Source organism: Drosophila bipectinata, chromosome XR (genome assembly GCF_030179905.1).
Source record: "Drosophila bipectinata strain 14024-0381.07 chromosome XR, DbipHiC1v2, whole genome shotgun sequence".
NCBI lineage: Eukaryota > Metazoa > Arthropoda > Insecta > Diptera > Drosophilidae > Drosophila > Drosophila bipectinata.
Genome location: NC_091735.1, coordinates 18,827,282 through 18,854,545, shown reverse-complemented (window position 1 = coordinate 18,854,545; position 27,264 = coordinate 18,827,282). Strand labels below are relative to the sequence as shown.

Here is a 27,264-nt window from a genome sequence, read left to right as displayed (position 1 = left end):
TTTACAAAATAACATAACGAGTTTTTCAGATTTTCCAGATCCTTGTCCACGAAACCAAAAAGAATTGTTAGTCTTCCGCGAAATCCAACTACCAGGCTCAGACCCGTTTAAATCGGTTTGTTATTCAGATTCGGATATTGGATCTGGATGGTTATATGTTTATAAAAAAATGTATACTTCACAAACATTTAATCGCACGTATGAGGATTATGAACGTGGATTCGGTGATGTTGGAACTGAGTTTGAAAATGAGTTCTTTATTGGACTCAACCGATTGCATCATCTGACCAGTGGAAAGCCTCATGAAGTGCTTTTATTTATCTATCCACAACCAATCAAATGCAACAACTTTATTGTGGCCGATAGAAGCGAAGGGTACAAGCTGAAAAGCATTCGCAATTGTATTGGATACGACTGGACGATCCCTAAGCAGGGTTCCAAATTTTCCACCTTCGATCGAGACGAGGATGGAGTTCCTTATCGTAATTTGGCAAAGGAATATGGCTATGGCTGGTGGTTCGATCCTGGTATGAGGTGTGTATTCTAGATTGGTTATTCCTTTTGTTTCATCTCCAACTGAACATTTCTAAAATAACTAACTCGAAACAATTTTTAAATTTTATTTTTTTTATTTAGAAGTAAGTTTTACATTGAAATGCACATCCGAAGAGCAGATTGAAAAAAGCAAACACCATTTTAACACGTACTTGGAAAATGAAACATTTTTATAAAATATAAAGATTAAAAATATTCATTAAAATGTAATTATTTTAATTTAAAAATTATAAAGACGATAATTAGATAAACTGTACTCTTCTATTTTTTAGGTTTTGATTAAAATAAATAAATAAAATAACTAAAAATTAATCAAAAATAATTTTTTTCACTGCAAAAAGGTAGAGATGGTCGGAAACCGACATTTAGAATTTCAGACATTTCAGGATCAGCCCCAAGGCTCCGCTTTTGAAAAATAAACAATCGACTCTTGTTTAGTTGTGGGTAGTGACTTAAGGGGGGGTATAAATAAATTGGTGCAGTTCAATTAACAGTTGAACAACATGTGTGAAAAAATATTAAATTAAAATATGATAATAACTTGATAATAACTATCATAATAATATGATAATAATAAAATATAATGATAACTTGTCACAGATTTATCTGAACTGAAAAAATCAAATTGCATTAGTTAAAGGACAAGATTCCTCAGGTAACGCAGTCGAGTTTAAGGCTATATCGACGCTATATCGAAGGCTATATAAATAGATATCGAAAAAATTATAATACCCTCTGCAAAGGGTATAATAAGCTATCATATAATTATAAAATACTCTTCCTTCCCTTTATTTTAATTTCAAAAATAATAGATTTTCTCTTTTTTTATTTTATTATACAATTTCTTAGCATTATCTTTGATGGTTTTTTTTTTACCTTTCGATTTTGTTAGATTTTTTAAAACTTTTTATGATTTTGTTTTACTTTCTATACATTTTTCAAAGTTTCTTTATCTTTCTATCTTTTTTTTTCATTAATATTTATAAAAATTTCTTTTTACTTTTTAATAAAATGAAGAAGATAGTATGTCTGACAAAGATGCAATGGATCGAATAAAAACCTCTAACAGAATATATCCTGAGAGAGGTTTTTATCCGATGCATTGGATCAGACAGGCATACGTTCTTCGTCCTCCGCCCTGTGATGATCGGGCGAATATTGTGGGGAATTGAAAAAACTGGATCTATTCGAGATTTTCGATCTAAGACGCTTACTGGTCACCAACTGGGACATTTTCCTTAATGTTATATAGTCCTTGTTCAGCATGCGACACAATTCGATGAAGGTACATAGTTGCGGGGACTTCAGTTCGGTGGCTAGGTCGTAGGCGGAATTAAGGACCTCGGTTTGTCGTTCGTATTTGTGGAGCACGGCATGGGACTTGGCCATCAACATAGTGGCCAGAAACTGCCAGACAAGACTGCTACATCGTTTCGCCTCGTCGATGGCTTTCTGGGCATAGGACAGGCACTGGACAAAATGATTCACTTGCATATGGCGATCGGCCAGCTCGTGGAGCAGATAGGTCCGTTCCATGGGTAGGCGGGCGAAAAAAAGACGTTTTTCCAATTGTAATATACTATTACTGTTATAGGAAAATTAAAATTAAAAAATAACTTGAATAGAATTTTAAATATGTAATTCACTAACTGATCAGCCATTCTATAGGTTGTTTGCTTCTCAGTTCCCGCATACGAATATGTGGATCTATCTCCAAAAACAAACTCCAAGTGCTCCAATGGCTTGGATACTGGAATATTGAGTAGATGGCACATTGCATTTTTGTCATAAGGCGACACCCGATGCGGTGGCAGTCGATAATTCTCACAGAGACTTAAAGCCAAGTGGTTATAGACCTCGTTCATAAACTCGACCTTCCAAGGCATGACCCGGGTGGTTTTAATAACCACATAGTTGCCCATCACATCCTCTACGAATTTGCGAAGTTTCTGTAAATATTTTTCAAACAAATTTATAAACAATGAATTATTTTCGCAATATATTTTTAAAGATATATCGTTGTATTGTTGGCCGATTAATTAATAATTTTCAATAAACCCTGGAATGGAAATATATATTTTTTAAATTTTTCTCTGAGCTCTTTTAAAAATGAAGAATGGTTTGGGAGTGTTAATATGGAAGGGCCATGTATTAAGGCATTTATATCAGATCCTAGATAAAAAAAAACACCTTAAGAAAATAGTAAATCGTATTTCTATCAATACTCATTAAAACTTAAGATCAAAATATTTTTTTTTTAATTTTTTTCCCCTTTTTTCTGGGGAATACCTGGGAGAAATGAAGAATGGCATTGGAAGCTATGTATATGGCTATATCGCTCTCGGGAAAGGTCATATCTTAGCCAATATATATCAGATCTTAGAGGAAAACACGTTAAAATAGTCGTACATCAATTTTCTAATAATATTAGTTTTAACTTCAAATCAACAAATATTAAAAATTAATTTTTTCGTTTTTTTCTGGGGGAGCACCTTGAAAGAGCTATATGGCCCACGGTGAAGGTTATATCTTTGCCAATATATATCAGATCCTTAAGCGGAATACACTAAAAGAACCCTAAATCGATTCACTATCAATATTTAATAGAACCGTAAAATAAAATATTTTTTAAAGATTTTAAAAGTTTTTCGGAGAGAGTCCTCTTGAAAAAACTAGGAAAAGCATGTAAAGGAGAAAATGGCACTCTGGGAAGGTCATATTTTTGCCATTATATGTATATTCAATCCCTAATTGAAACAATTTAAAAGAAGCTAGATCGATTGGCTATTAATTTTCTTTAAAACCTTAAATAAAAATATTTTTAAAAATTTTTTAAATATTTTCCTGGAGAAGTAAGAAAAATGACTCGAAAGGTGGAATAAATCCCTCAAGGAAATCTATATCTCTCCCAATATATACACAATCCTTAAAGGGAATATCTTTAAAAATTTTAGATCTAATTACCATCGATAACCGGTATCTAAATCGATTAATAATCATACGAAATCCTTATAGAATTTACCTTGATATCGTTTCGCTTCCTCAGCAATCGAATCGTATTGAGAATACTGTGCATGTTCCGCCTGGTCTGGTATTGGATCCTAAACAGATTGGCTTCCCTCAGGTCGGCCATCATCTGGGGACTGCGCTGGAAATATTCGTTATACATGGGACTCCTGGCATGCAGCATCCTGGCAAAGGTCTTGATCCTCTGGAAGGACCTGTAAAGATAATCACTTCTCTCCTTTGAGGTGCCAAAGCCGCCGTTCACCAGGAGATTGGGATTCCTTCGTAGAGTCTTTAAAAAAATAAAATCCGTCCATGTCCGGCCAAGATAGTTCTGGTAAAAGATTTTCGTTTTCCGGCGTCTTCGTTCCATTTCCAAAGGCGATAGCATTACCTCCTTCTTATCTATGACACTCTGGACATCGCACTCCTGTCGCTCCTTCAGGATTTTCCACAATGGTCGAGTATCGGCCTTTATGAGTTGATCCCTCTTGTGTTCATAGAACCCAGGCATTTGATCGGAATGCTCCAGAAAGAAGCTGACCAAACTATCCCCGGTGCTATCCTTGAAGTTCTCATCCACCACCCCGAGACGTTTCTCGAATGGCCTTATCGAAGTTCCAATGTGCTTCCGGATATTATTGTGGAGTATGGATTTGTTGTCCTCGAAACGGTTCAGATCATAGAGACAATCACCCTCTTCCATGGCAAAGGCTGGCACATCGTCCGAGAACTTGCACGCCTTCTTGCTATCCTTGAGGGCCAACGATGGCATGGCCACCGATCTCAGGAACTGACTCCGCATATGCAAAGCCTGGGTATCGATATGCGAATGATTCTCGATGCACAAATCAAAGTACTTCTGGGCGGCATTGTTCATCCGGGCTCTGGAAAAATATTGGCCCCAACTGCGATGGATGCCCCTTTGTTGTTCCACCGGCCAGTCGAATAGCTCCCATGGCTTCTGTTCCTTCACGAGGACACCTGCCGGTGCCGTAAGTGTCGAATCTACCTTCATTGTTGGTTCCTCGTCGGTTTAATAAAAAAAAAAACAAAGTAAAAAACAAAAACTACAAGAAACCCTAAAAACAATTAATTATAATCTAAAAAGAACACAATAAGACTAAAGTTTTTATATAAAAATGAAAGAAAATGCTAGGAAATCGAAGAAAAAAATATGAGGAATGTTTATAAAGACTTGGGAGATCCAGATTGTAAAATTTTAGAAATTTCTTTGTTTAAATAAGAGGTATGATCACAAAATATAATCACACTCTGTATATATAATATCTCTCTCTCAAAAAAAAAGGTGGAAAACATTAACAATTCAACCGCAAATAGCAATACAAAAATGGTATGTCCATATAAATTCCATTTCTTAAGGTACATAGTCCGTCACATCACTTCGGCTGGAAGGGATCCTTGCGAATGTACGAGTCCAGACGGGAATCGCCATCTTTCTCCACCTGAGACAGCTCCCCAAAGCCCTCCTCATCCACAAAACAAATCTCATGACCATCCGGATCCGCCAGAATGAGAACCGTAACGGATGCCTTGTCCGGCGTATCCAGAGTAATCAATGGCTTCAATATCGTTGTGCCGGCCGCCTTGACAGCCTCATGAAGTGGCGGTTGCTTGGCTGCCGGAATAGCGAAAGCAATCCGTCCATAGGCCTTGGCTCGGTCCAATGGATCCGAGATTTCTGTGATCACCAACGAGGCCTGCTTGCTGCCGTAACTCAAACGCAGGCTCTTGTCCTTCTCCTCGAGCAGCTGCATCTGGAGGAGGTTGTGCCAGTAGTTCTTCGATTTTGGCAGATTAGTGACATTCAGTTCCACTGATTGAACGGGATCGGAGCCAGCCGCCGGTGCCTGGTCGATGATGTAGAACTTGTAGCCATCGGGAGAAGTCAGAAGACTGCCTTCTTTTCCGTCGATTTTCTTGACGGGATACGAATGCTTGGCGGCACGGGACAGGATGTCCTTGGAGTGTATGGTAACGCCACCAAAATCGTTGCCTGAAAAGCAGAAAAACATGAATTAGTTAAAGAAACTAAGAAAAGAATAAGTGTTAAGCTTTTAATCTTAAAAACTTACTTAACTAAACTTACTTATTTATAATTTTAATACTTTATCATCGATAGAATATCTTTAATCATTTTTATTTATAAACTATCTTTTAAGAATCTTATTGCTGATTTCTTAAAATTAAACTACTTCTGCTTGACTTTCATCTAATTTCCAGATTAATTTTAATCAAATGATTATTTAAAAATAATCACTTGTATGAAGCTTAACCTGCTTTGTCATTTATCAAATCAAAGTTTAATAATAGCCTTAAATATTGCGTATCAAAGCCACTTCATTATAAAATTGTCAATGTAAGAACTAGCCTTTTGTGCTTTCCGATAAGACGACAAGTGATTTCTTTATTTTTTTTCAAGTACTTTCCTAAATACGTTTAAAAAATACTCCAAAAAATAATCTTGCTATTTAGTTGCTTGATCATGAAGGCGTCATAAAGAAGTTGGGTTTTTAAAAAGATTTTATAACATTTTATTTAAGGTAATCTATTTAAGCTTTTTTTATGGGAAAATAATTCTCTATCACGTGAACTATTCTCTATTGTTGAACTAATTGTCTTATAATTATCTTCTTTTTAAAGATTATTATTATTATTATAGCAAGTAATTTATTTAAAAAATTACCGATTCTATGCAAAGACTACATTTTTAATAAAATATTAAATCAAGCTGTGATGTATATTATTTTAGAAAGTATAAAAAGAAATTGATAAACAAAAATTAAAATAATACGAAAATTAAATTTTAGAATAAAATCCATTTGAAGGAATATTAATCTAAATAAAACATAAAAATAAAAAATATATTTAACAAATCGTTAAAACCTGTTAAAAATAGGTACTATTTAATAGAAACTTGATAAAATCAATTCTTATACCAAATTAAAATCCACACCATGTAGATATTTTATTTATGTACCAAGATCTACCATATAAGGATCTATAATATTTAAAAGAAAATTTAAAAAAATTTAAGAAACCTTCTTTAAAGCTTAATAATTAAAAAAATGTCTAAAATATCTATATATCTTCTCCATAATTTCCAATACAACATATGAGTTCCAAATGTCTATTTTGTCTATATCTATATGTCTATATCTTCCATATATCTTCTCCATAATTTCCAGTACATTATATGTCTTTAATGTCTATTTTTTTAAGCTTAAAATATAAAAATTTTTAGAATTTTATTTCTTAATAATTTCTCACCCAATTCGTAGCTTGTTACTCCATAATTATATGTCAATTCGATCACAAAATGCGAGTCCTCTGGGCCATAACCGATCATAGTTTTGCTCCAGCGATTATCATAGGGTCTGTTTAGAATTTAAAAAATTAAAAATTATAGTTAGTCCTTGATTAGTCCTTTAGTAGCACCCACTTACCCATTGCATTCCGCGTCACAGCCTTCTTTGAACTCCTCATGCCGCAAAACCTGTTTGTCATGTGAGAGAGAGAGTGAGATAGACTGATAAGAACACGCAGCAAACAAAAAAAAAAAAAAAAAGTTACACAGTCATTAAACATTATCGGGCATCTGGGCTTTTTAATTAGCCAAGTCGTTGACACGTCGTTGAGATAAAAGAAAAAGACGTCTGCGTCCAGACATAACATACTATAACTTTCCCGATAAGGATTCCTGATGATCCCCCCACCATCCCATCACTTACCTTCATGCCCAGAATTTGGCGGAAGAAGAAGGCGTTCTTGGCCCGATCTCCGATCTTGAAAACATAATGCAAGGCACGTCCCGGTATGGCTGTCATCTTTCTTCTGTATATTTTTTTCTTAAAATTTCTTCAATCCGTTTGTTTATTATTCCGGATTTGTACTGTTTTCTGCCGCAATTACGGAGGGGCTTTTGTACGACGGTTTTAGTGTGACCTTAGGTGCGGCGTTTACAAAATACCAGTGTTTAAGAGCTTTTCAAGATACCAGATTATGTGTTTAAAAGGGATAAATATTTAAGAAATTAAAAATATAACGAGAATATATTAATACCATGCCATTTAGGACAACTTTAAATGTTTTTTGACGAAATATTAGTTTCTAAAATAAATTATAAAATTTTCATTTGGATTTTTTAGCATTTCTAAAGCTTGAAATTATCTAATAAATTAATTGAAACAAGCTTTTAATTAATAGCTTCAAAGTCAAACACTTTTATACAAAATTTTTTTAATTCCAAGCTTGTTAATAATTTTATAAAAATTTTTACAATATTCATTGGGTTTTTTTGCAAATTTAATTAATTGTGATTAATAATACATCATTAACTCTAAAATACATAATAACATATTTTATTAATTAATTATTTTTTCGTAAAAAATATGCTTTACAGTTTTTATATGTAAAAGATGGTAAAACCCCTTAAGTATGTATATAATTTTTTAAAATATATTTTTAAGGAATAAATACATAAATTACTTCTTGGTTTTACATTATTATATTGATATTTATTTAATAACAACTAAAATGGTAAGTCTAATTTCTAATTTCTTGAAGTTTTATTAAAAACTGACAAATAAAACTATTTTTAAAATAAATTTCTATAAAAAATTATTTAAAAAAAATATATAATTTGTTTTTTAAATACATATATGAATATATATTTTTTTAAGTTTTATACTTGAAGGCACTTTTTTTCTTAGGAACATAAACGATTAGAGGTTTATACTTAAAAAAATACTCATGCCTAGAGATAAAATAAATAAAGATTTAAAGTAAATTTAAATTATTAAAAAATTAGTACTATAATTTAGTCGATTACTCTATTCTCTATATATATTTCTTTATGAAAAAAATTCCCATGCCATTTCTGCTAGCTTTGCAATAAGAATTGTTTAAATTATTTTTTGTAAAATAAATAAACTAAGAAATGTCTTTCCCACAAAAAGGGTGAGAAAATATTTCGTCATTGATACTTTCTGTCTATAAATATTTATTTTTTTTGGATAAACAATTTGCAAAAAAAAATTAATAAATAAATCAAAATGCTTACTTTTCATAAAAAATTTCATTTCAATTTCTTGGCGAAGGGTAATTATAAAATTAATTTAATAAATTAAATCATAATTATAAAATCATATTCAAAAGGTGAATTTCATAATTATGTCTTAAGTTATATATCTGATCCGATTCAGATATAATCCTTTAATTTCCCAACAAAAGAAACTCTCAAAAATTAATACTTTAGAAAATATGTATATTTCAAACATCAAACATTATTAAAAAATATTCAATATATTTATATAAAATATATATGTATATAAAAAAATTAATACAGTATGTAATATATGTAAGAATAAGTAACAACTTTAAGTCGCAAGTTTTTCTTGGTTTCTAAATTCCAAAAAAATAGTGAAAATTCAAAAAAAAAAACCGAAAAACTTTCTTATTTTTTGTGTACTTCAGGTACAGGCTAAAGCTAATTTTGGAATGTGATAATCATAAGATATCCAACTCCTCTTCCACCTCGTCATCCTCCTCCTCATCATCATCATCATCCTCCTCCTCCTCCTCCTCTTCTTTCACTTTGGGTTCCAGCTCATAGCTTGACCAATCGGGATCTTGTTCTTTTTGCTTCTGCTCCACCACAGCCTTTTCCTTGTCAGCCTCCACCTGCGGCATCTCCTCGTCGGCATCCTGCTCCTGGTAGTGCTGCCTTTGACGCTTCCTGCCACTGTGCCGGCGCAAGTGCAACTCCAGGTTCTGACGCGTCACGCATGGCTCCTGGCAGTGAATGCAAACTAACGGCCAGGATTCCTCAACCGGCTCAGTCTCTTCCACCTCGACAGAGACTCCACCTCTGGCTGATGATTTCTTTGTGCCGCGCGATGACTTGCCGTGCACCCTCTCGTGACGCAACTGGGAGGCATGAGTGCCGAACCGCTTCTCGCAGTGACCGCACTGGAAACGCCGCTGCCCCTCGTGGACGACCCGAACATGCCGGGTTATGGCGCTCTTGTGGCGAAACAGCTGCGGACACTGTTCGCACTTAAAGCGCTCCCAGGTGGGATTGTGGGTGCGCATATGGGTGCGCAGTTCGGTGCGCGTCACCTTCGCCACGCCGCAGTGCTCGCAGACGTGCTCCTTGGTCTGTGCGTGCCGCTTCAGATGCTCACCGAGAGCATTCTTTGTGCTGTACTGCCGGTTGCAGAGTTCGCAGATCAGTTCGCGCAGCTCCTGGAGTTGCTGCTGCTGCAGCTGGGGATGGGCGTTGCGTTGATGGGAGCGCAGCTGCTCGTAGCGGGTGAAGGACTTGTCGCAGTTGCGGCACAGAAACGGCTTGGAATGACCCTGATGGACGCTGCGGATATGAGCCTCCAGGTAGGGCAGCTTGTAGACCTGCTTGCCGCACTCGTTGCATGCCAGACCGGCTCGTTTCTGCTTGTGCTGCGGCATGGGCTGCTCCTGCCGAAAGTCCTGCCTCTCGCGCTGCTCCTGTTCCGGTGGCCCGGCTGGTCCTTCTATGTGCTCTTCACCAGCATTTAGAGTCAGTTCCTGCTCCTCCTTCAGTTGTTCATCAGCCTCAATGTCCAGCGGCTCCTCCTTCACCTGTTAAGACCCTAAGGAAGCGTTAAATATTTGGCCAAAAGCTACAAAATCCAGCATATATCCACCCTGGGGAAATCCTGGCTATCCTTTAGCTGGTCGCACAGCTTTTCGGTCGTCTCCCTGGCCACCTGGCACAGCTCCTCGAAATAGGCCACAGCATTGTGGCACAAGTTGCAAATGTCGGTGGGAAAGCCGGCCTCCTGATGCAGGATATCGATGTCCAGGAATTTTTTCAGCAAAATAATCAGTCTGGAGTTTGGTTTTTGGGGGTCCTTGAGCTGGCGCAGGCAGATCCTGCAGAGGCGGGCCAACTCGGCGGCGGATAACATCGCTGCGATCGGTTGGGAGTCGCCAAAGGCAATGAACAACTTCGTTTTAGATTTTAATAAAGTTTTCTTTAAAAAAAAAAAAATTCCCCAGCTGTTACAGTGAGTCGTTGGCAGCGTTGCCAGACTGTTAAAGTAACAAAATAAAAGATCAATAATAAAATAATAGACAATAATAAAATAATATCTATATCAACATATAAATAAATTAATATTAACTATATAAATAAAATTAATTAAATATATTAACCCACATGTAGTGTTGTAAGGCCATTGAAAATACCAGGGATGGCACAAAAGAACGATTTTTTGGTATTTTACAAACCGACACGGCACGGTCACACTTGCCCACTAAATTCCAAGAGATTCTTCAGGTCCAAGTTTTTACTTCACTTTTTGTTGGTTTTTCAACACCCGCTAAACACTTAAAGTTCGCCCAGGATATTGGATATCCGCCACACAGCTGACGCCGCAGAAACACATAGTGATAGCAGCCAAATAAAACATAATTTCGCCAGAATGTCTCTAAATCCGCAGTACGAGGATATTGGCAAGGGATTCGTCCAGCAATATTATGCCATTTTCGATGACCCGGCGAATCGGGCCAACGTTGTTAATTTCTATAGTGTAAGTGTCATACATCTTAATTATGCTGAATGTTTTTTGCGCTTTTTTTTTCGCCGTATTTTCACATAAAAATTGCGCTCCCGCTTTGCGCTTCTGCTTGCTGCTGCTTCTTCTTCTTCTGCTTTTGCATCTTCTTCCTCTTGCTAATGGCCAGCTCTTCTTCCTTCCCGCTCACTCCTGTGGAGCACAGGTGACGCGCGACGCGCCCTTGAAAAATTCCGCCTCCAGCAGCAGCAGCGGCAGCGACATCGGTGGCAGAAGTAGCGCAGAAAAAAAAGAGCGCGCAAATCAAGAATGTGCATGAACTTTTTCGGCGGAAAATTGCAGCAGCTGAAAATGATGAATATTTTTAATGCTGGACCATGAATATAGAGGTGTGCGGTGAAAGAAAGAGAGAGCACCGGAGGGGAGCATGGATTCTCGAAGTTTCGGGTGACACATGCCACACACACGCACGCACAAACATACATATCTCTTATATACATATATGTATAGGCTACGTTGGTGGTCAATATTATAGCAACTACAAATATGTATAAAAAATATGAGGAGAAAATTCTGTTTATCTTAAAAGTTGTATTTTTGTCTTAAATATATGACTTTAGTTTTTAATAAACTAAATTATCATTATTTAAGTTTAATAATTTTATAATATATTTAGAAACCTAAAAAATACCATGAATTAGAAGATATCTTATAATAATTATAAAAATGAGTAAGAAATTTTTGTAATTGCTAACTTTTTTTTAAACTTTAATAATAAATTATAACTTATTTATTTTATAGTTCCTCAAATCATGATTATTCATGTCCAAAAACCACATATTCTGTCAGAAGCTTACAACTTTTATTTAATTTAATTATTTTATAACTAATAAATTAAGAACTAATAATATATTTTATTTACTTAGTACTAAGTACATTTATTTTACCAATTATCATATATTCTATTGACTTTTTATAACGCATTTTATAAGAAATTTCTAAAATTAATTAATATTTTTGATCTTTTCCAGGCGACAGACTCGTTCATGACCTTCGAAGGCCATCAGATTCAGGGAGCACCAAAAATTCTTGAGAAAGTACAGGTAAGTACCGAATGAATTTAACCATTAAGAAACCTATTTAATAATATTATTATTTTTAACTTTGCAGAGTCTGAGTTTCCAGAAGATCACCCGTGTCATAACCACAGTTGATTCGCAGCCCACCTTTGACGGCGGTGTTCTGATTAATGTTCTTGGTCGACTGCAGGTGAAGATTACAAAAAAATAATATAAATACCCCATACTTAGTTAAACTTAAACAAAGACTAGAACCATGAATGAAATTATTTCAATGGCTTGAGTCTTTTTTTTAATTAGTGGCGGTTAGGATAATAGCACTGTCTTTTTTGTAGTGTAGTTTTTTTTTAAAAGCACTTTACAAAGTTTTTTTTTTTTGCTTCATAATTATAGTCTTGATACTTGTAAAAAATGCTAAGATATATCCATAACTCTTAACCAGAAAACCTATACCCAGCTTGTAGTAATTATAAACAATTTTTTTTCTAGAAAATTAAATAAAAACCTATCGTTTAACATTTCCTAGTATATTCGGGCAGTGCTATAATTCAATCGCCAAACAGCTGCTTCAGCTTTATATATGAATATATATATATATATATACATACTTTTATATATCCTATATCGTATATATCTCAATTTTGGTTTGTGTTTGTATCGAATTCGTAACTGAAATCGTAATTGAAATTAAATAGACGGACGAGGATCAGCCGCATGCCTACATACAGACCTTCGTTTTGAAGCCAGTTGGTGGGAGTTTTTTTGTGCAACACGATATCTTTCGGCTATCGCTGCACGATGTGTAGCAGCTTCATCGATCTGCCATCGATCCCCCCATACGCTCCACTCACCTGACGACGGCGACAGGCCATAATAATATAAAATGCAAGAAACCGAAACGAGCCAGAAAAGCAACCAAATGATTTGAAAGTCTTGCACCAAAACGACAAGCCAACAAATTTCAAAATATATATTTATATGTGTATTTCATTATCCTGTGCGGCAGTCCAGCCCAAAACTCTCCGCCCACAAAACCAAGAAAACTTCTAATTTTCCAACTGCCCTCACAGTACGTGAATGCTGAAATGAAAAATCGAGACAATTAACCAAAAACACCAAATTATTTCATTAATGTTCTTGATTTTATTTGAAATTTGTAAACTTAACAAAATAAGATTTAATAAGACTATATTCTTATTATTTTAATAATTTCTTAAAAATATTTAAAAATTCAAAACTGGAACATGAATGAAATCGAAAACCTTTAATTTTGTGCATGGTTTTTGTTAAATTTTGTGTTTGGTTGTTTAACAAAAAAATGCAGTGGTCGCTGAAAAAAAATAAAACTAAATTCTATATATAAAAAAAAATATATATTTATATAAACAAAATTCAAATTATATATGATTATTTTTTTAAAGAAAAAACACCATAATATAATAATCTAGCCACTTTAATGAGCGATCACTGTACAGTAAACATGCACCTGCACACTTCTAGTATTTTATAAATCGGCTGCCAGCTGTACACCCTCTTTACCTTTGACCTTTTGGCTTGAATTTGTGTTTACTTTTCGATCCAACCAACCACAGTACCTCTTAACCCCTTCTACCACTTCAAAAAATGACAAAATTGGTTTTACGCACGCTTTTTGAACTAACTTTTATGAACTTTTAATATTTATTAAGTTAAAAAAAATTGAATATTAATGAAAAATTATATTTATTTTATTTTTTTTGTAGTGCGACGAAGATCCGCCGCATGCATTCTCACAGGTTTTCGTACTGAAGGCAAATGCTGGCACCTTCTTTGTGGCCCACGACATCTTCCGGCTGAACATCCACAACTCTGCATAAAGAAAACTATAAATTAACGAATGAACTAAATAGAACTAGGCCCTAGGAATCGCCGAACTATGATTTGCAGATCAAGAACACACACTATAATTTATCCAAAGATGCGGCTGAAAAACAAACACATCAACTGGCTGCCCAGTGGAAACTCAATAATAATGTGGACAGCATGTTCTCACGTTTATCAACAAGAAGAAAAAAAAAAAAAAAAAAAAAACCAACAGAAAAAAAAAACCAAACACAATAACACGAAATTATATGCTAAACTACTATTACGATGTAAACAAATGTGAGCTTTTGCGCTCGAATTTACCTTTAACATTTTTTGTTCGCTTTTGTCAAGCCCGGTACTCTGAATTGTCGGGATTTAATAACATTTATTTTATATTTTGTTTTGTATTCTATGAACTATATTTTTCATTTTTTTTTTTTAATTTTTGAAAAGTTTCAATAAATACATTTTTTCTTGTTTTTCATTAAAAATTATGAGTACATTTTTTTGACACAAACGCCGAAAACCCCAAAAGCTGAGTACCGGGTATATATTAGTTTCAACTTTTTGAGAGATGGAGATTTATCTTTTATTGAGACAAAAAAAACAAAAAAAAAATAATAAGAACACACTTAAATATAAAGATTAACGTTAAACTGCTGTTGTATGTATGATCAGTGATATTCCAGAGCTGGCAAAAAAAAAAAAATATATAAGAATCAAATATATATATATATATATATTAATTTAGAAAACCCGGCAACTTAAAAACTATTAAATGCATAAAAAAAATAAGTTCCCGATGACGAAATGAATTTAATTTTTCTCGCTGGCTAATATTCATTTGTCGCGAAATGTGAAAACGGCATCGAATCCAAAGAGCACACCATTGACAATGGACAAGGAGGCCTTGATTAGGGCCAGATCACGGGTCCTGGTCCGGAACGAGAACTCCCAGGCTTCGATGATGAATACACCGCTGGCCACGAAAAGAGTGGAGCCGAGGACGCTGAAGAAAATGTCGATGCGCTTGTGGATGGGCGCTCGCATTAAAACGCCTAAAAAAATAATTATTTTTTGGGATTATAGTTTGTAAGAGTTTTTTGAGTGAAAAAAAATGGAACAAATATTTTCTTTAGTTTTTTTTGTAACTTTTGGAACATGTATAAAATCAAAAATGAATTTTTTTTTTACGACTTTAAAGGAAAATTGTTGTTTCAAAAAAACTATAACTATAAAAAAAAATTTCTTAAAAACGAAATAAATTTTTTTTATGGCATGCATAATTTGATTTTAATTTTTTTTCTTAAACAAAATTTATATAATAACTTACCAGCAAATACCCCTATGACCACTATTATATATCCTGTAAATGTTCCGGTGGCCAAAAATGAGGTCATAATATCTCGATCATTGAAACTATAGAAATGCAGAACCAAACAGGCCACAGCAAAGCCCTAAGAAATTTAATTTTAAGAAAGGAAATATTACTTTTTGTTTCAAATTTGTAAAAAACTAGGAATTAACTATTATTTTTTCTTTGGTATATTTTTTTAACTTCTAATTAACACTTAAGAAAAAAAAAAGAATTAAGACTTTACCAATTCCAAAAATTTAACAACATTAAGGCGACCTTTCCGTTCGCCGTGAGACATTTTGTGAAATTGCTGTCGCTGACAATCTTCAAAAATGTGGTCCAGTTTGAAAAAACACTTTTGATCTTTCTAAAAAAATATTTATAAATCGAATCCGGTTATGGTCATAGGTTATATAGTTATTTATTTATTTTTTGTTTTTGGCAAATGTGCACAGGTCGACTGCCCAGAAGTAACTGATTTATCCAACCATCATGCTATATGGTTGGGGATGCTAGTCTGCAGTTGGGAAGCGCAGCCGCCGAAATTAATTAATTACACTTAGGAAATAGGCTTTTCATTGGACATTTCTCATCTGATTATCTGATTGTTTATGGAGATACCGGACCCGGGGCAGCGGACCCCACCCATAGACCGGTGACTGGAGACCGGAGACCGAAGACCGGAGCTTGTTGTTATTATTTCTGTGAAGTGGACACCGCCCGGTGATCGGAGCAAAAAAAAAAAAAAAAACAAACATTGTCTTCGTTGTAAAATGCACTTGAGGCGTAGGAGACCCAACCCTTTACAAAAAAAAAATATAAAAAGAAAACTACTTGATTGAGTGGGTCCAGGGTAAACATAATTTTATTCTTTCCATATGTGAGAATAATTGTGATTGCATTACCCCAAATTCTCCATCAGGGAAGGTTACATACCGCTCAAGATCGGAGCATAAAATGGGGGTAATGGGAATAATTACAAAAATTCTAGCCAAAAATTGGAAAATTACAGGTTTACAGATTTATGAACTGAAAAATGGTACTATAACCCATAATACCCATAAAAAATATAGCTTATCTGTATTTATTGGTAAACTTACTGATATGATACAACAAAAACATTTTAATCTATCTTTAGTCATGGTTATCGATTCCAGGTCCAGGTATTATTATTTGACATAAAAATATATATATTTACTATTTTAGATTAACAATTGCATGTTTTTTTTGCATTTAGTAATTAGAACGAAAGCTAATTTGGTTTTGTGAAGCTTTTTGTCTTTGCAATTTAACGCCAATTACCGGTAATTTGTTTGCTTTTGTATTTTCATTAAATGTTAATCGCTGTCATTTGACAGCAAAATAGCAACAATAACTAGTTTTAAAATTATGTAAAAAAAAAACTATTACGAGGCTTAGAATTTATTAGAAAATCAGTATAAAACTTATGGTAGACTTAAGATTTAACTCTCTTCAATTTATCGTTTAAAAAATTTTTTTTTTATCTTTAAAATAGAAGATTTTTTATAAAAATCCTTATTAGTTGGGAATTATAATCCAAAATCTAGATTACATTTTGTAAGCTTCATTTAGTGTATGTACCCTTTTATAAACCCTATAAAATACCTTTGCGTGCAATTCCTGAACAGATCCAACCTGATCTCAGTCTATAAGTGCACCTGAAGCTTTCAAAATGCTAAATCCCGAGTTGATATCTTTCGAAAACCCGGTCTTTCGTTGCTACTTGGGTTGGTCAGCCATTTTGGTGTTGAAAATTTTTGCCGCTGCTATATATTCGGGTCTGATGCGTTTTTTCACTTCAGTAAGTATCCTTTTTTAAGTTTTCAACATAAATTTTAAAATTCTAAAAAAAAATATACAAGCAAGGAAATAAGTCTTATACATTCTATACATATATATATTGGATATTCCGTATACCATGAATAAAGCTACATAATTTTGACCTCTACTGTGGGGCCACGTCCCTTTCTTACCGCAACACGCATACATTTGCTGGCTCAGAATGACATGACACTTTCAACATTAGCTAGAGGAAGACGGAAAATGAGAGAAATAGCTTTTTTGCCGGCTATATTTGATGAGAAAGAGAGTAAAATAGCGCCAGAGAGCACTTCTCAGCGTCAAAACGATGCCTTACCTAGTCGATTACTTCATGCATGCATGTTATATTACTAGTAATCGATTAAATAAAGATCAGAATACTTCAGAAGAAATGGGGTATTCTTTCCCTTTAAATAATATTAAATTTAATATAAAAACTTTGAGTTTTGAAAATTTCAGTTTTCTTCTTTTCTTCAAAAAAAAATCTTTTCTTCAAAATAAAGAAAAATCAATTAATAATTAGTTAAAATATATGCTTGAAACACTATAAATTTGTTCATTGATTACCACCTTATTACTGGTAATGCATTACTTTGGCAGCCCCCAGCGGGTTGTTTGTCGTTAGCTTCCCGTAAGCTTCCCGATTACCGGCATATAAATTGAGAGAGCCATCACTGGAGGCGCTCACTACATTTGGAACACTCGTGCGATCGGGAGAAGAAACTAAAGATTATTTTTAAATTTTAAATCACAAGCACAATACAAAAAAAAAAAAAAATATAATAAAATGACTAGCCCTGTGGAATTGCTTAGCCTGACGAATCCCGTTTTCAAGAGCTATGTCTTCTGGGTCGGAGTTTTGGTGATCAAAATCGTCCTGATGAGCCTCCTAACGGCAATTCAGCGTTTCAAGACGAAGGTGAGACAGGGGGAGAGTGAACGATTGGGAGGTAGGGTGGGTGTCGCACAGTGGGACGGGGTCAAAGTCTCGCCGTGTAGAGAGAAAGTTGATTTTAGTTCCAGTGATTATACAAAGCTATCGGTTTGTGAAATTGTATCAATTTAAAAAAATGGCCAAATCCGCTTTTTATGATATTTATGTTGAAATAGGTTTTTTATTTAAAAAAATAAATCCTAATTAAAATTATTTTAAAACAACAAATAGCAAAAAAAATTGTAAAATGTAATATAATTTAACAAAAACTTCTTTACGACTAAATCGTGTTTTTTTTTTAATGTTTATCCCAAACTAGTAGTACCCATGATTACTAATGGATACTTCAAAGTACTTTCTTTATAAGGAAATCAAATAAAAATATTTTTTTATAGACATCATAAAGCCTTAAACAATAAAGCCTTAATAACACATATTTATTATTTTCTAGACCTTTGCCAATCCCGAGGATCTGATGTCCCCCAAGCTGAAGGTCAAATTCGATGACCCCAATGTAGAGCGTGTCCGTCGTGCCCACCGCAACGATCTGGAGAACATTCTGCCCTTCTTCGCCATCGGACTGCTCTATGTTTTGACCAATCCCTCGGCCTGGTTGGCCATCAATCTGTTCCGGGCCGTGGGTATTGCCCGTATCGTTCATACCATCGTTTACGCCGTGGTTGTGGTGCCCCAGCCCTCTCGCGCCCTCGCCTTCTTTGTGGCCTTGGGCGCCACCATTTACATGGCCCTCCAGGTCATCGCAGCGGCTGCTTTTTAAATAAGAGTTAATCTAGTCACAAAATTCCATAAATTGTTTACATTTTTGTAAAAGATTATTATTTTTTTTTTAAATACATATAACAAACATGGCCATGGTGCTACATTTTTAAGAAATCATATTTTTAATGGGGTTTTTAATGGGTTTTAATGCTTATTGGGAGTTTTTTTTTTTTAACAATATATAAGTATTTTTAGTATTAACTACTCTGCCCTCCAATACAAATTTTCTTTTGTTATCAGCACACGGCTAAGCAGTTTAAAAAGCGGGATACTGCTTGCTTTTAAAACTGCTTGCCCTTGGCTCAAGACAAGCCGTGGGGCCTAACAGAAAGAGAGCGAGAGCGCGGAGGCCTATACAACCGGTTATCAGTGGAGCCCTCTCTAACATGCTAGGGTTGCACAGTGGGATGATTTAATTTTTTTATACAACTTTTTAAATCTTATAAAAAATAATTCAATTAAGACATACTTTATTCACATACCAAAATATAAATAAATATAAAAACTTTAAAATACCTAATTAATTTTTTAAATTATTTTAAATATTTAACATAATTTTTGTAAAAAATTAAAATTTTACTTCATTTATATTAAAATACTATTACCAAAGTAATAATTCAAATATATAATCGATTCCACTGTGCTCTGAAAGCAAGCAGCCCCCAAGTGCGAGGAGCAGAGCTCCGACAATGTTCAATTGCTGTCGTTGGCAGCATCGTGGCGGTTGAGTTTACGCTCCTTTGGCTGTGTTTTTATTTTGATTTCCTGAAACACATCTCCGCACTAGTAAGTATTCTGTGAAATCCAATTAATCCACTAGAAAGATTTTAAAAATAAAGCCTAAATCCTTGGAAAGTTCATTCATTCCTCTCCATTTTTTTTTTTTTTTGGCAAAAGTGCAGTTGCAGCTGAAACTCCATACTGTTGTCTCACTTACACTTCCCCAAAGTTAAAGGCCCCCCTCACACCTTTTTCTTATTGAAGTTGCCGGTTTTATTTTTGTTTTTTGCACAAAAAAAAAAGAGAAAAACATGTGCTTGTCTATTTTTTTTTTATTCGGAAGCCCGCGTGCTAGCAAAAAAATATATATGTGTGTGTATATGTATTTGAATATATATTTGTGAATATTTTTTTTCTATTTTTTTGCGTTTTGTGTTTTGATAGATAAACAAAAAAAAAAAAAAAAGAGCAATACAAATGTCCAGCGGAACTTGTTGGGTCTCTTTTCCTCGCTCCTTGGTGGGTGGGGGAAGAAGCAGACTGTTAGAAGAGAGCGCAGGATGGTAGAAGAAGAGGAATGAAATCAGGATAGACAAGATTTTTACACTGTCAGAAATGTTTTACTATTTTAGTTTTGAAATTCCTTTTTATATAAAATAAAATGATATATGTTTTATTTTTATTTTCATAAAATCATTTCCGACCTGCCCTAAAATTTATTGCCCAGTAATATAACCCTATACTATATAATAACCTGCTTATATCATAAACACACAGGTGAATATTCCCACCCAGTTGACTTAATTTCAAGTAGCGTATCAATCACTGCCACTCGGGGAAACCTTATCTCTTAAATAAATATTCGAACGGGTGCCAACTACTTTTATTTACTAACCTTAGAGTGGAGAAGAAAAAAAATGGGAAAAAGAAAAGAAAAGTCTATAAAAGGAAAGATCAATGAACCAAGAACCAGTATTCTTTCTTTTCCTGAAGAGGACAATAGTAACTATATTTTTCTGTTCTTTTTTTTTCTAATCGTGAACTTTCCCCATTTGTTAAGATAAGAAAAACCTTGAGATTTATTTAAAAAAAAAAAAATTTATAGTTAAGCTTGAAATAAATATTTTGATTTCTAAAAGCAAATAAATAAATTGTCATTTCCGTTCAATGAAACTTAATACTTGTACGCAGTATAAATTTTCATTTCAATTTTCTAATTGTTTTCTTTAAACTAAATCTGTCACATCATCGATTATGTATATATTTTTTTAAGCCTGATTTAGCATTATAATCTTAAACTATTTCACAATTTGAAACGGCATGAGACAACGAAAAATAAATCTATTTTGATTCAAGATTCCAAAATTTCTTACGTATGCAAACCGAAATCTAGAAATCTGGGGTGATAAGGTCTATGGGGGGTCATCGTAGGTCTAAACCCAACATCTGGCGATGCGACACTGGAACAAATTTTTTGATAATTGTATAGCTATGGGATTATATTATTCAATCAGTATGGGGATTTAGGAATTAGAATAGTTAGAGCAGAAAAGTCAGTTGGTAATTTAAAGCATTGAAAAAGTTTTAAAAAGAAATTCTTTTAAAAAATAAACATAAGGTGTGAATGTTAAAAATTATAGACATTAAAAATATTCAATAGTAATTTCTTTTTAAAAAAGAAAATGGAGATACTTTGAAAGAGATACTCGTTTATGAAATAAATTTAAGAAGTTGGGAAGCATTAAAATATTTTAATATTTAAAATGTATTATTTTTTTAAAACAGTGATACTTGAAAATTATAGACATTTATATAACCTATACAGATGTATCGCGCAAAATGATGATATTTTATCGATTTTTTTTGACACCATAGAAAATATTTATTAAAAAAGTTTTACCAACGTTGTTTAGTACATGGTTTTGGGTACTTATTTAAATTTTTTCATTAAAAAATATTAATTAATAAAAATGTTATAGCCGAATTCCAAGATCGTCTTTTTTCAATGGTGTCTTGCGGTGGACATCATATCCCGAAAACGGTTCATCCAAAATCAAAAATTTAGTTAGTATATTGTATTGTCTAGTCCGTGAACAAGGGATTTTTAAAAATTTTGATTAAAAAAAAATGGCGACGGTTTTAACAAAAAATGTACTTTTTAAAGGTATAAGATTTTCGATTTTTATGCTTTAAAAAAGGAGTTTTCAAAAAAATTGAAAATTGAAACAAAAAATGTACTTTTTCAAGGTATAAGATTTTCGATTTTTATGCTTTAAAAAAGGAGTTTTCAAAAAAATTTAAAATCCCTCGTTCACGGACTAGCTAATATCATAACAAATAAGTGGTCAAATTTTGATTTTGATCGGATTAGTAGTTTTTTAGTAATCATGTCCACCGCAAAGGTAATTTCGAAAAAACAAAATTCTGAGATAATGGCGTTTAAAGGTTCCAGTTTGTTCGAGTTTTACGTGCAGTTAGTGCGCTATAAATTGCTACAACTTCGGTTTTAATGCTCCGGTCGTTATGAATTTTTGTAAGAAAATTCTCAACAGTATATACTTAAAGAATATGCAATAAAAAATCGATTTTTTCATCTATCACAACTGTATATAACCCCTTAAAAGTAGTTGTATTTCATAACAGAAAAAAAATTTGAGAATTATAAGCATTCTAAAGGTCTTGAAAGAGGTACTCTTTAATAAGATATGTAATTACTACCATTTTATTAGGCAAGTAGGAAAGTAGAAAAGTATTTCCATTATTAATTTTATTAGATAATTTTTCATTAGAGTTAAGAATTATAAAAATTATTCTTATAAGAATTTAAGCAAATATCTCAACAAACTTTAAACTTTTACGTTTCGATTCTGAAGTTTAAAATTAAAGTATAACTCCTTATAGAAACATTTTAATTTTAATTTGAAAATAATAAAAATCTAGTATTTAAATTTATTTTCTTGTATTTTTAATTTTTTAAAATTCTTTTAGAACATCAGAAATGCCACAGCCAAAGCCATACCAGAGGCCCGCGGACTTCATTGATCCTGGCAAGCCATCGCGTTGCAAATGGCATCTGGGAACTACGGAGAAGTCGCCTCACACCCAGAGGAGTATTGCTCACCGCCAGAAGATCACCCCGAATATCCTGGAGGTGATTGGAATGACGCCACTGGTCCGTTTAAATCACATCCCCGCCAGCGAGGGAATCGAATGTGAAATGTGTAATAAAAAATATAAAAATAAAAAAAATAAAAAATATTTAACAAAAAACTATCTTCACAGATGCCAAGTGTGAGTTCTTGAATCCCGGCGGATCGGTCAAGGATCGCATTGGCTATCGAATGGTGCAGGATGCCGAGGAGCAGGGTCTGCTCAAGCCAGGATTCACCATCATCGAGCCAACTTCCGGGAACACGGGCATCGGTCTGGCCATGGCCTGTGCCGTCAAGGGATACAAGTGCATAATTGTGATGCCGGAGAAGATGTCCAACGAGAAGGTATCGGCTTTGAGAACCCTGGGCGCCAAGATTATTCGTACACCCACGGAGGCGGCCTACGATTCGCCGGAGGGCCTAATCTACGTGGCCCAGCAACTGCAACGGGAGACACCCAACTCGATTGTCTTGGATCAGTACCGGAATGCGGGCAATCCCTTGGCCCATTACGATGGAACTGCTGCCGAGATCCTATTGCAATTGGATAACCAGGTGGATATGGTTGTTGTATCGGCGGGAACGGCAGGCACCATCTCCGGTATCGGCAGGAAGATCAAGGAGCAGGCTCCCAACTGTCAGATTGTCGGCGTTGATCCCTTTGGTTCCGTTCTGGCCCGTCCCGAGGAGCTCAACAAGAGCGATGTACAATTCTACGAGGTGGAGGGCATCGGCTACGACTTTCCACCAACTGTCTTCGATGACAAAGTCGTGGATGTTTGGTCCAAGATCGGTGATTCCAACTGTTTCCCGATGAGTCGCCGGTTGAACGCCGAGGAGGGTCTGCTCTGCGGTGGATCCAGTGGTGGCGCCATGCACGCCGCCCTCGAGCATGCCCGGAAACTGAAGAAGGGTCAACGGTGTGTGGTGATCCTGCCGGATGGCATTCGCAATTACATGACCAAGTTCGTGTCCGACAACTGGATGGAGGCGCGTGGCTTCAAGGAGCCGGTGAACGAACACGGCCACTGGTGGTGGAGCCTGCCCATCGCCCAACTGGAGCTGCCTGCCCCCGAGGCGGTGCTGAAGTCTGGAGCCACAGTGGGCGAGGCCATTGGCCTGATGAAGGTACTTCGTGTGGATCAGCTCGCACTGGTGGACGAAGAAGATGGGTGAGTTTCGGAATAAATGCCATATCATTTGTTACCTTCTAATGGGGTCATCTCTGTTCTAGTTCCGTTTTGGGAGTGGTCGGCCAGGAGACACTCATCACCCAGATCGTGACCATGAACCGAAAGCAGAGCGATCCCGCCATCAAGGCCCTCAACAAGCGAGTGATCCGTCTGCCGGAAACCGAAATTCTGGGCAAGCTGGCTCGCGTCCTGGAGGTGGATCCCAGTGTCCTCATTATTGGCAAGACGGCGTCGGGCAAGGAGGAACTCAAGGCTCTGGCCACCAAGCTGGACGTGACCAGTTTCATAGCCAATGGCAATCCCAGTGAAAAGGCCAATGGCACCACCAATGGCAACACTCACTAGATGACTGGAAATTCCAGGATATATCCAGGATATAGCACTCTCCTCCTCGTCTGATTTTTGTCCAACCTACCGACTTAACTTTTACGTATACAACATGCATGCATTTTATGAATGTCTAATAAAAAATAATACTTATATACATAAATGTTCGATTTTATATATTCTTGATCAGGATCAAACTCCTGAGTTGATATGAGCATGTCCGTCTGTCTGTCCGTTACCTGAGGAATCTTGTCCTTTCAATAATGAAATTTTATTTTATCAGTTCAGATGATTCTGAGTCTAGTTATAGGGTACACCGCAGAACTCTATTCTTCGAGACGCCGCCGGATATTGCCTGTATCTCACTTAATTTTAAATATTTTTGGATGAAATTTAAATTCTTAAAAAATTACCCATTTTACACCTCAAGTCACTTCCCACAACTAAACCAGAGTCGATTGTTTATTTTTCAAAGACGGAGCCTTGGGGCCGATCCTGAAATGTCTGAAATCCAAAATTTTGGTTTCCAACCTTCTCAAACGCTTTTCAGTTAAATTGGAAATTTTATTAAAAATTCAAGAAATATAAGAGGACAGTTTATCTTATTAAAATAATTACATTTTAATGCATATTTACAATCTTTATTTTCTAAGAATGTTTCATTTTCCAAGTCCGTTTTAAAATTCTGTTCGCTTTTTTCAATCTGTTCTTCGGATGAACATATAAATGGGATGAAAAGGTGCAGAGCTGAAAAAAAAACTAATTTAAAAATTATTTCAATTTAGTTATTTTAGAAATTTCCAGTTAGAGATGAAACTAAAAGAAAACCTAATTAGAATACACACCTCATACCAGGATCGAACCACCAGCCATAGCCATATTCCTTTGCCAAATTACGATCAGAAACTCCATCCTCATCTCGATCGAAGGTGGAAAATTTTGAATCTTGCAGAGGGCTCATCCATAACCCGTCTCCAAAACATCTACCATTACTTTTCACCCTGTACCCTTCGCTTCGATCGCCCACAACAAAGTTGGTGCATCTGCTACTGCCTGAAACGGTCCCTAAAAGCACTTCATGACTTCCACTGGTCAGATGGTGCAATCGATTGAGTCCAATAAAGAACTCATTTGCCAACTCAGTTCCTATATCACCAAATCCACGTTCATAATCCTCATACGTGCGATTAAATGTTTGTGAAGTATAAATTTTTTTATAAACATATAACCATCCAGATCCAATATCCGAATCTGAATAACAAACCGCTTTAAACGGGTCTGAGCCTGGTAGTTGGATTTCGCGGTGGACGAATTGAAGTTCTTGGCCTCCTGGGCAAGGATTTGGAATATCTGAAAAATTCGTTGTTTTATTTTGCAAATGATTGTGTTCTGCCGACTTACCTATGGTTTCTATTTTCGGAGTCGTCTCAATCTTAATATTAGGCAATGGAGTTGTTGCGACCTCCCCAGTTTCGACTTCCGATTTTGTTGGATTATTTTCATGAATTCCTCCGTTCTTTACTATTTTTCCCAACTTGGCAATGTCTTCTCGGAACTGATTAGTCAACGTTGCAAGTTCACTTTTTTCTTTTAGTTCCCTAATTTGATCTTTTAGGAGGTCGATTTCCGTATTTTTCTGATTTATTAGATTGTCAACTTCCTGCTGCTTCGAATGCAACTGCGCATTTTTAACTTTCTCATCACTTAGTTGACTGAGCACTGCCGTATATTTATTTTGCACTTCTAAATTCGATTTCATTAATTCCGAATTATCCTTTTGGCATTTGGATATCTGGGCATACTGTTTGAGACCCTCGTTCTGCAAATCCGAGTATCGTTTCTGAAGTTCCGAATAGTCTGTCTTGCACCTTAGGAACTGGGCATCCTTTTCATTAGTTTTCTCAAAATAGCGAAGTAAGGGCTTCACGATCGGATAACAAACCGATGCACATTGATCTTCCTGCTCTTCGGAGAGGTAGCATGACTGTGGAATTAAAAATTAAATTACTTTTCAAAATAAAAACACTCAAAAAAGGTATAACATACTTCTTCCGATCCCAAGGAGGCGGAAATTAGGGTAATGACAGAAATGAGGGCCACGGGGAAGATCATCTTGTATTTTTTTAATTGAGCAGAACTTTCTACTGAAAGAGTCTCTGTGAATATTTCAACTGATGCTGCGAGTCTTCAAGCTCCGGCTTTTTAAAGCCGTCCTCGGACATGAGCTTGAGCTTTAGTTTCTGATAGGAAATTGGGAAATAGCCACACATATAGAAAAGCCAAAATATTCCACAGACAGAATGCTTACGAAAGGGATGTCAAAGGTTATTGGAGATTAGAGAGAGGTGATTAGCAACAAGACCTGGTTTATGTTCCTAGCTTTTTCTTTTTGGTATATATTAAGGCTATATATATACATAATATATATGGGCATTTTCTGGGGTCGCGAAGGTACGTTCGTACGCAATTAGTGCCAAAAAATTAAAGAAAAAAACATTTTCTGATTTCTTTTTTTTTTGTTTCCGATAGCATTTGTTGAGTTCTTTTCTAAGTCTAAATTATCATTCTAATGGATTTTTCATTTTCATAATATTGGCAAAAAACATGAGGTCGCGAACGTACGCGAAATGGAAGTCGGTTTTGGCTTGCTCTAGCAAAATCAAAAAATCTGCGAATTGGAATGGAATATTTTAATGCAATAACTTTACTGTTAAAATAGAGGCATGTAGCTTTCTATCGAGTCTATTCCCAATTAAATATCTCCATTAGTTTTATACCCTTGCAGAGGGTATTATAATTTTGTCCAAAAGTGTGCAACGCAGTGAAGGACACATCTCCGACCCTATAAAGTATATATATTCTTGATCAGGATCACCTCCTGAGTTGATATGAGCATG

The 27,264-nt window shown here is 35.1% G+C and overlaps 9 protein-coding genes across 11 annotated transcripts in view; 4 read left to right on the top strand and 5 right to left on the bottom strand.

Annotated features, from left to right (window-relative positions):
- Nucleotides 1-547, top strand: part of LOC138925649 (fibroleukin-like) — a 53,284-nt gene extending 52,737 nt beyond the window's left edge. The window contains exon 3 of the mRNA XM_070276515.1: nt 30-547. Coding sequence (XP_070132616.1) covers nt 30-547 — 518 coding nt within the window. The remainder of the gene's footprint in view (nt 1-29) is intronic.
- An 835-nt stretch (nt 548-1,382) lies between these two features.
- Nucleotides 1,383-4,684, bottom strand: r-cup (ryder cup). The gene is made up of 3 exons (XM_017239726.3): nt 3,578-4,684; nt 2,206-2,504; nt 1,383-2,140 (listed from the first exon to the last, which is right to left on the bottom strand). The coding sequence occupies exons 1-3, from the start codon at nt 4,577-4,579 to the stop codon at nt 1,663-1,665; spliced, it is 1,779 nt and encodes a 592-aa protein (XP_017095215.1). The 5' UTR covers nt 4,580-4,684; the 3' UTR covers nt 1,383-1,662.
- An 83-nt stretch (nt 4,685-4,767) lies between these two features.
- On the bottom strand, nt 4,768-7,532 carry LOC108133639 (glyoxalase domain-containing protein 4). Its single transcript, XM_043213116.2, has 4 exons — nt 7,314-7,532; nt 7,029-7,078; nt 6,853-6,959; nt 4,768-5,578 (listed from the first exon to the last, which is right to left on the bottom strand). Exons 1-4 carry the CDS (start codon nt 7,407-7,409, stop codon nt 4,962-4,964), a joined length of 870 nt encoding a protein of 289 aa, XP_043069051.1. The 5' UTR covers nt 7,410-7,532; the 3' UTR covers nt 4,768-4,961.
- Nucleotides 7,533-8,903: 1,371 nt separating this feature from the next.
- LOC108133640 (zinc finger protein 497) lies at nt 8,904-10,635 on the bottom strand. The gene is made up of 2 exons (XM_017253644.3): nt 10,266-10,635; nt 8,904-10,200 (listed from the first exon to the last, which is right to left on the bottom strand). Exons 1-2 carry the CDS (start codon nt 10,527-10,529, stop codon nt 9,091-9,093), a joined length of 1,374 nt encoding a protein of 457 aa, XP_017109133.2. The 5' UTR covers nt 10,530-10,635; the 3' UTR covers nt 8,904-9,090.
- Nucleotides 10,636-10,852: 217 nt separating this feature from the next.
- On the top strand, nt 10,853-14,448 carry Ntf-2 (nuclear transport factor-2). 2 transcript variants are annotated; one of them, XM_070283175.1, is made up of 4 exons: nt 10,853-11,153; nt 12,170-12,241; nt 12,309-12,407; nt 12,913-13,253. In XM_070283175.1, the coding sequence occupies exons 1-4, from the start codon at nt 11,046-11,048 to the stop codon at nt 13,021-13,023; spliced, it is 390 nt and encodes a 129-aa protein (XP_070139276.1). In that variant the 5' UTR covers nt 10,853-11,045; the 3' UTR covers nt 13,024-13,253. The 2 variants fall into 2 exon arrangements, with proteins under 2 accessions (XP_070139276.1, XP_017109142.1); XM_017253653.3 differs by lacking the exon at nt 12,913-13,253 and adding an exon at nt 13,960-14,448 and having other exon boundaries at nt 10,856-11,153.
- A 356-nt stretch (nt 14,449-14,804) lies between these two features.
- Nucleotides 14,805-15,871, bottom strand: LOC108133646 (uncharacterized). The gene is made up of 3 exons (XM_017253652.3): nt 15,664-15,871; nt 15,396-15,519; nt 14,805-15,120 (listed from the first exon to the last, which is right to left on the bottom strand). The coding sequence occupies exons 1-3, from the start codon at nt 15,715-15,717 to the stop codon at nt 14,903-14,905; spliced, it is 396 nt and encodes a 131-aa protein (XP_017109141.2). The 5' UTR covers nt 15,718-15,871; the 3' UTR covers nt 14,805-14,902.
- A 2,071-nt stretch (nt 15,872-17,942) lies between these two features.
- Mgstl (Microsomal glutathione S-transferase-like) lies at nt 17,943-19,089 on the top strand. The gene is made up of 2 exons (XM_017253650.3): nt 17,943-18,180; nt 18,647-19,089. The coding sequence occupies exons 1-2, from the start codon at nt 18,049-18,051 to the stop codon at nt 18,971-18,973; spliced, it is 459 nt and encodes a 152-aa protein (XP_017109139.1). The 5' UTR covers nt 17,943-18,048; the 3' UTR covers nt 18,974-19,089.
- Nucleotides 19,090-19,654: 565 nt separating this feature from the next.
- Cbs (Cystathionine beta-synthase) lies at nt 19,655-24,530 on the top strand. The gene is made up of 4 exons (XM_017253646.3): nt 19,655-19,761; nt 22,684-22,916; nt 22,978-24,019; nt 24,082-24,530. The coding sequence occupies exons 2-4, from the start codon at nt 22,694-22,696 to the stop codon at nt 24,383-24,385; spliced, it is 1,569 nt and encodes a 522-aa protein (XP_017109135.1). The 5' UTR covers nt 19,655-19,761; nt 22,684-22,693; the 3' UTR covers nt 24,386-24,530.
- Nucleotides 24,531-24,973: 443 nt separating this feature from the next.
- Nucleotides 24,974-26,490, bottom strand: LOC108133644 (fibrinogen alpha chain-like). Of its 2 annotated transcripts, none has more exons than XM_070276328.1 (3): nt 26,414-26,490; nt 25,213-26,351; nt 24,974-25,114 (listed from the first exon to the last, which is right to left on the bottom strand). In XM_070276328.1, exons 1-3 carry the CDS (start codon nt 26,477-26,479, stop codon nt 25,066-25,068), a joined length of 1,254 nt encoding a protein of 417 aa, XP_070132429.1. In that variant the 5' UTR covers nt 26,480-26,490; the 3' UTR covers nt 24,974-25,065. The 2 variants fall into 2 exon arrangements, with proteins under 2 accessions (XP_070132429.1, XP_070132428.1); XM_070276327.1 differs by having other exon boundaries at nt 24,976-25,126.
- Between the last annotated feature and the right edge of the window lie 774 nt (nt 26,491-27,264).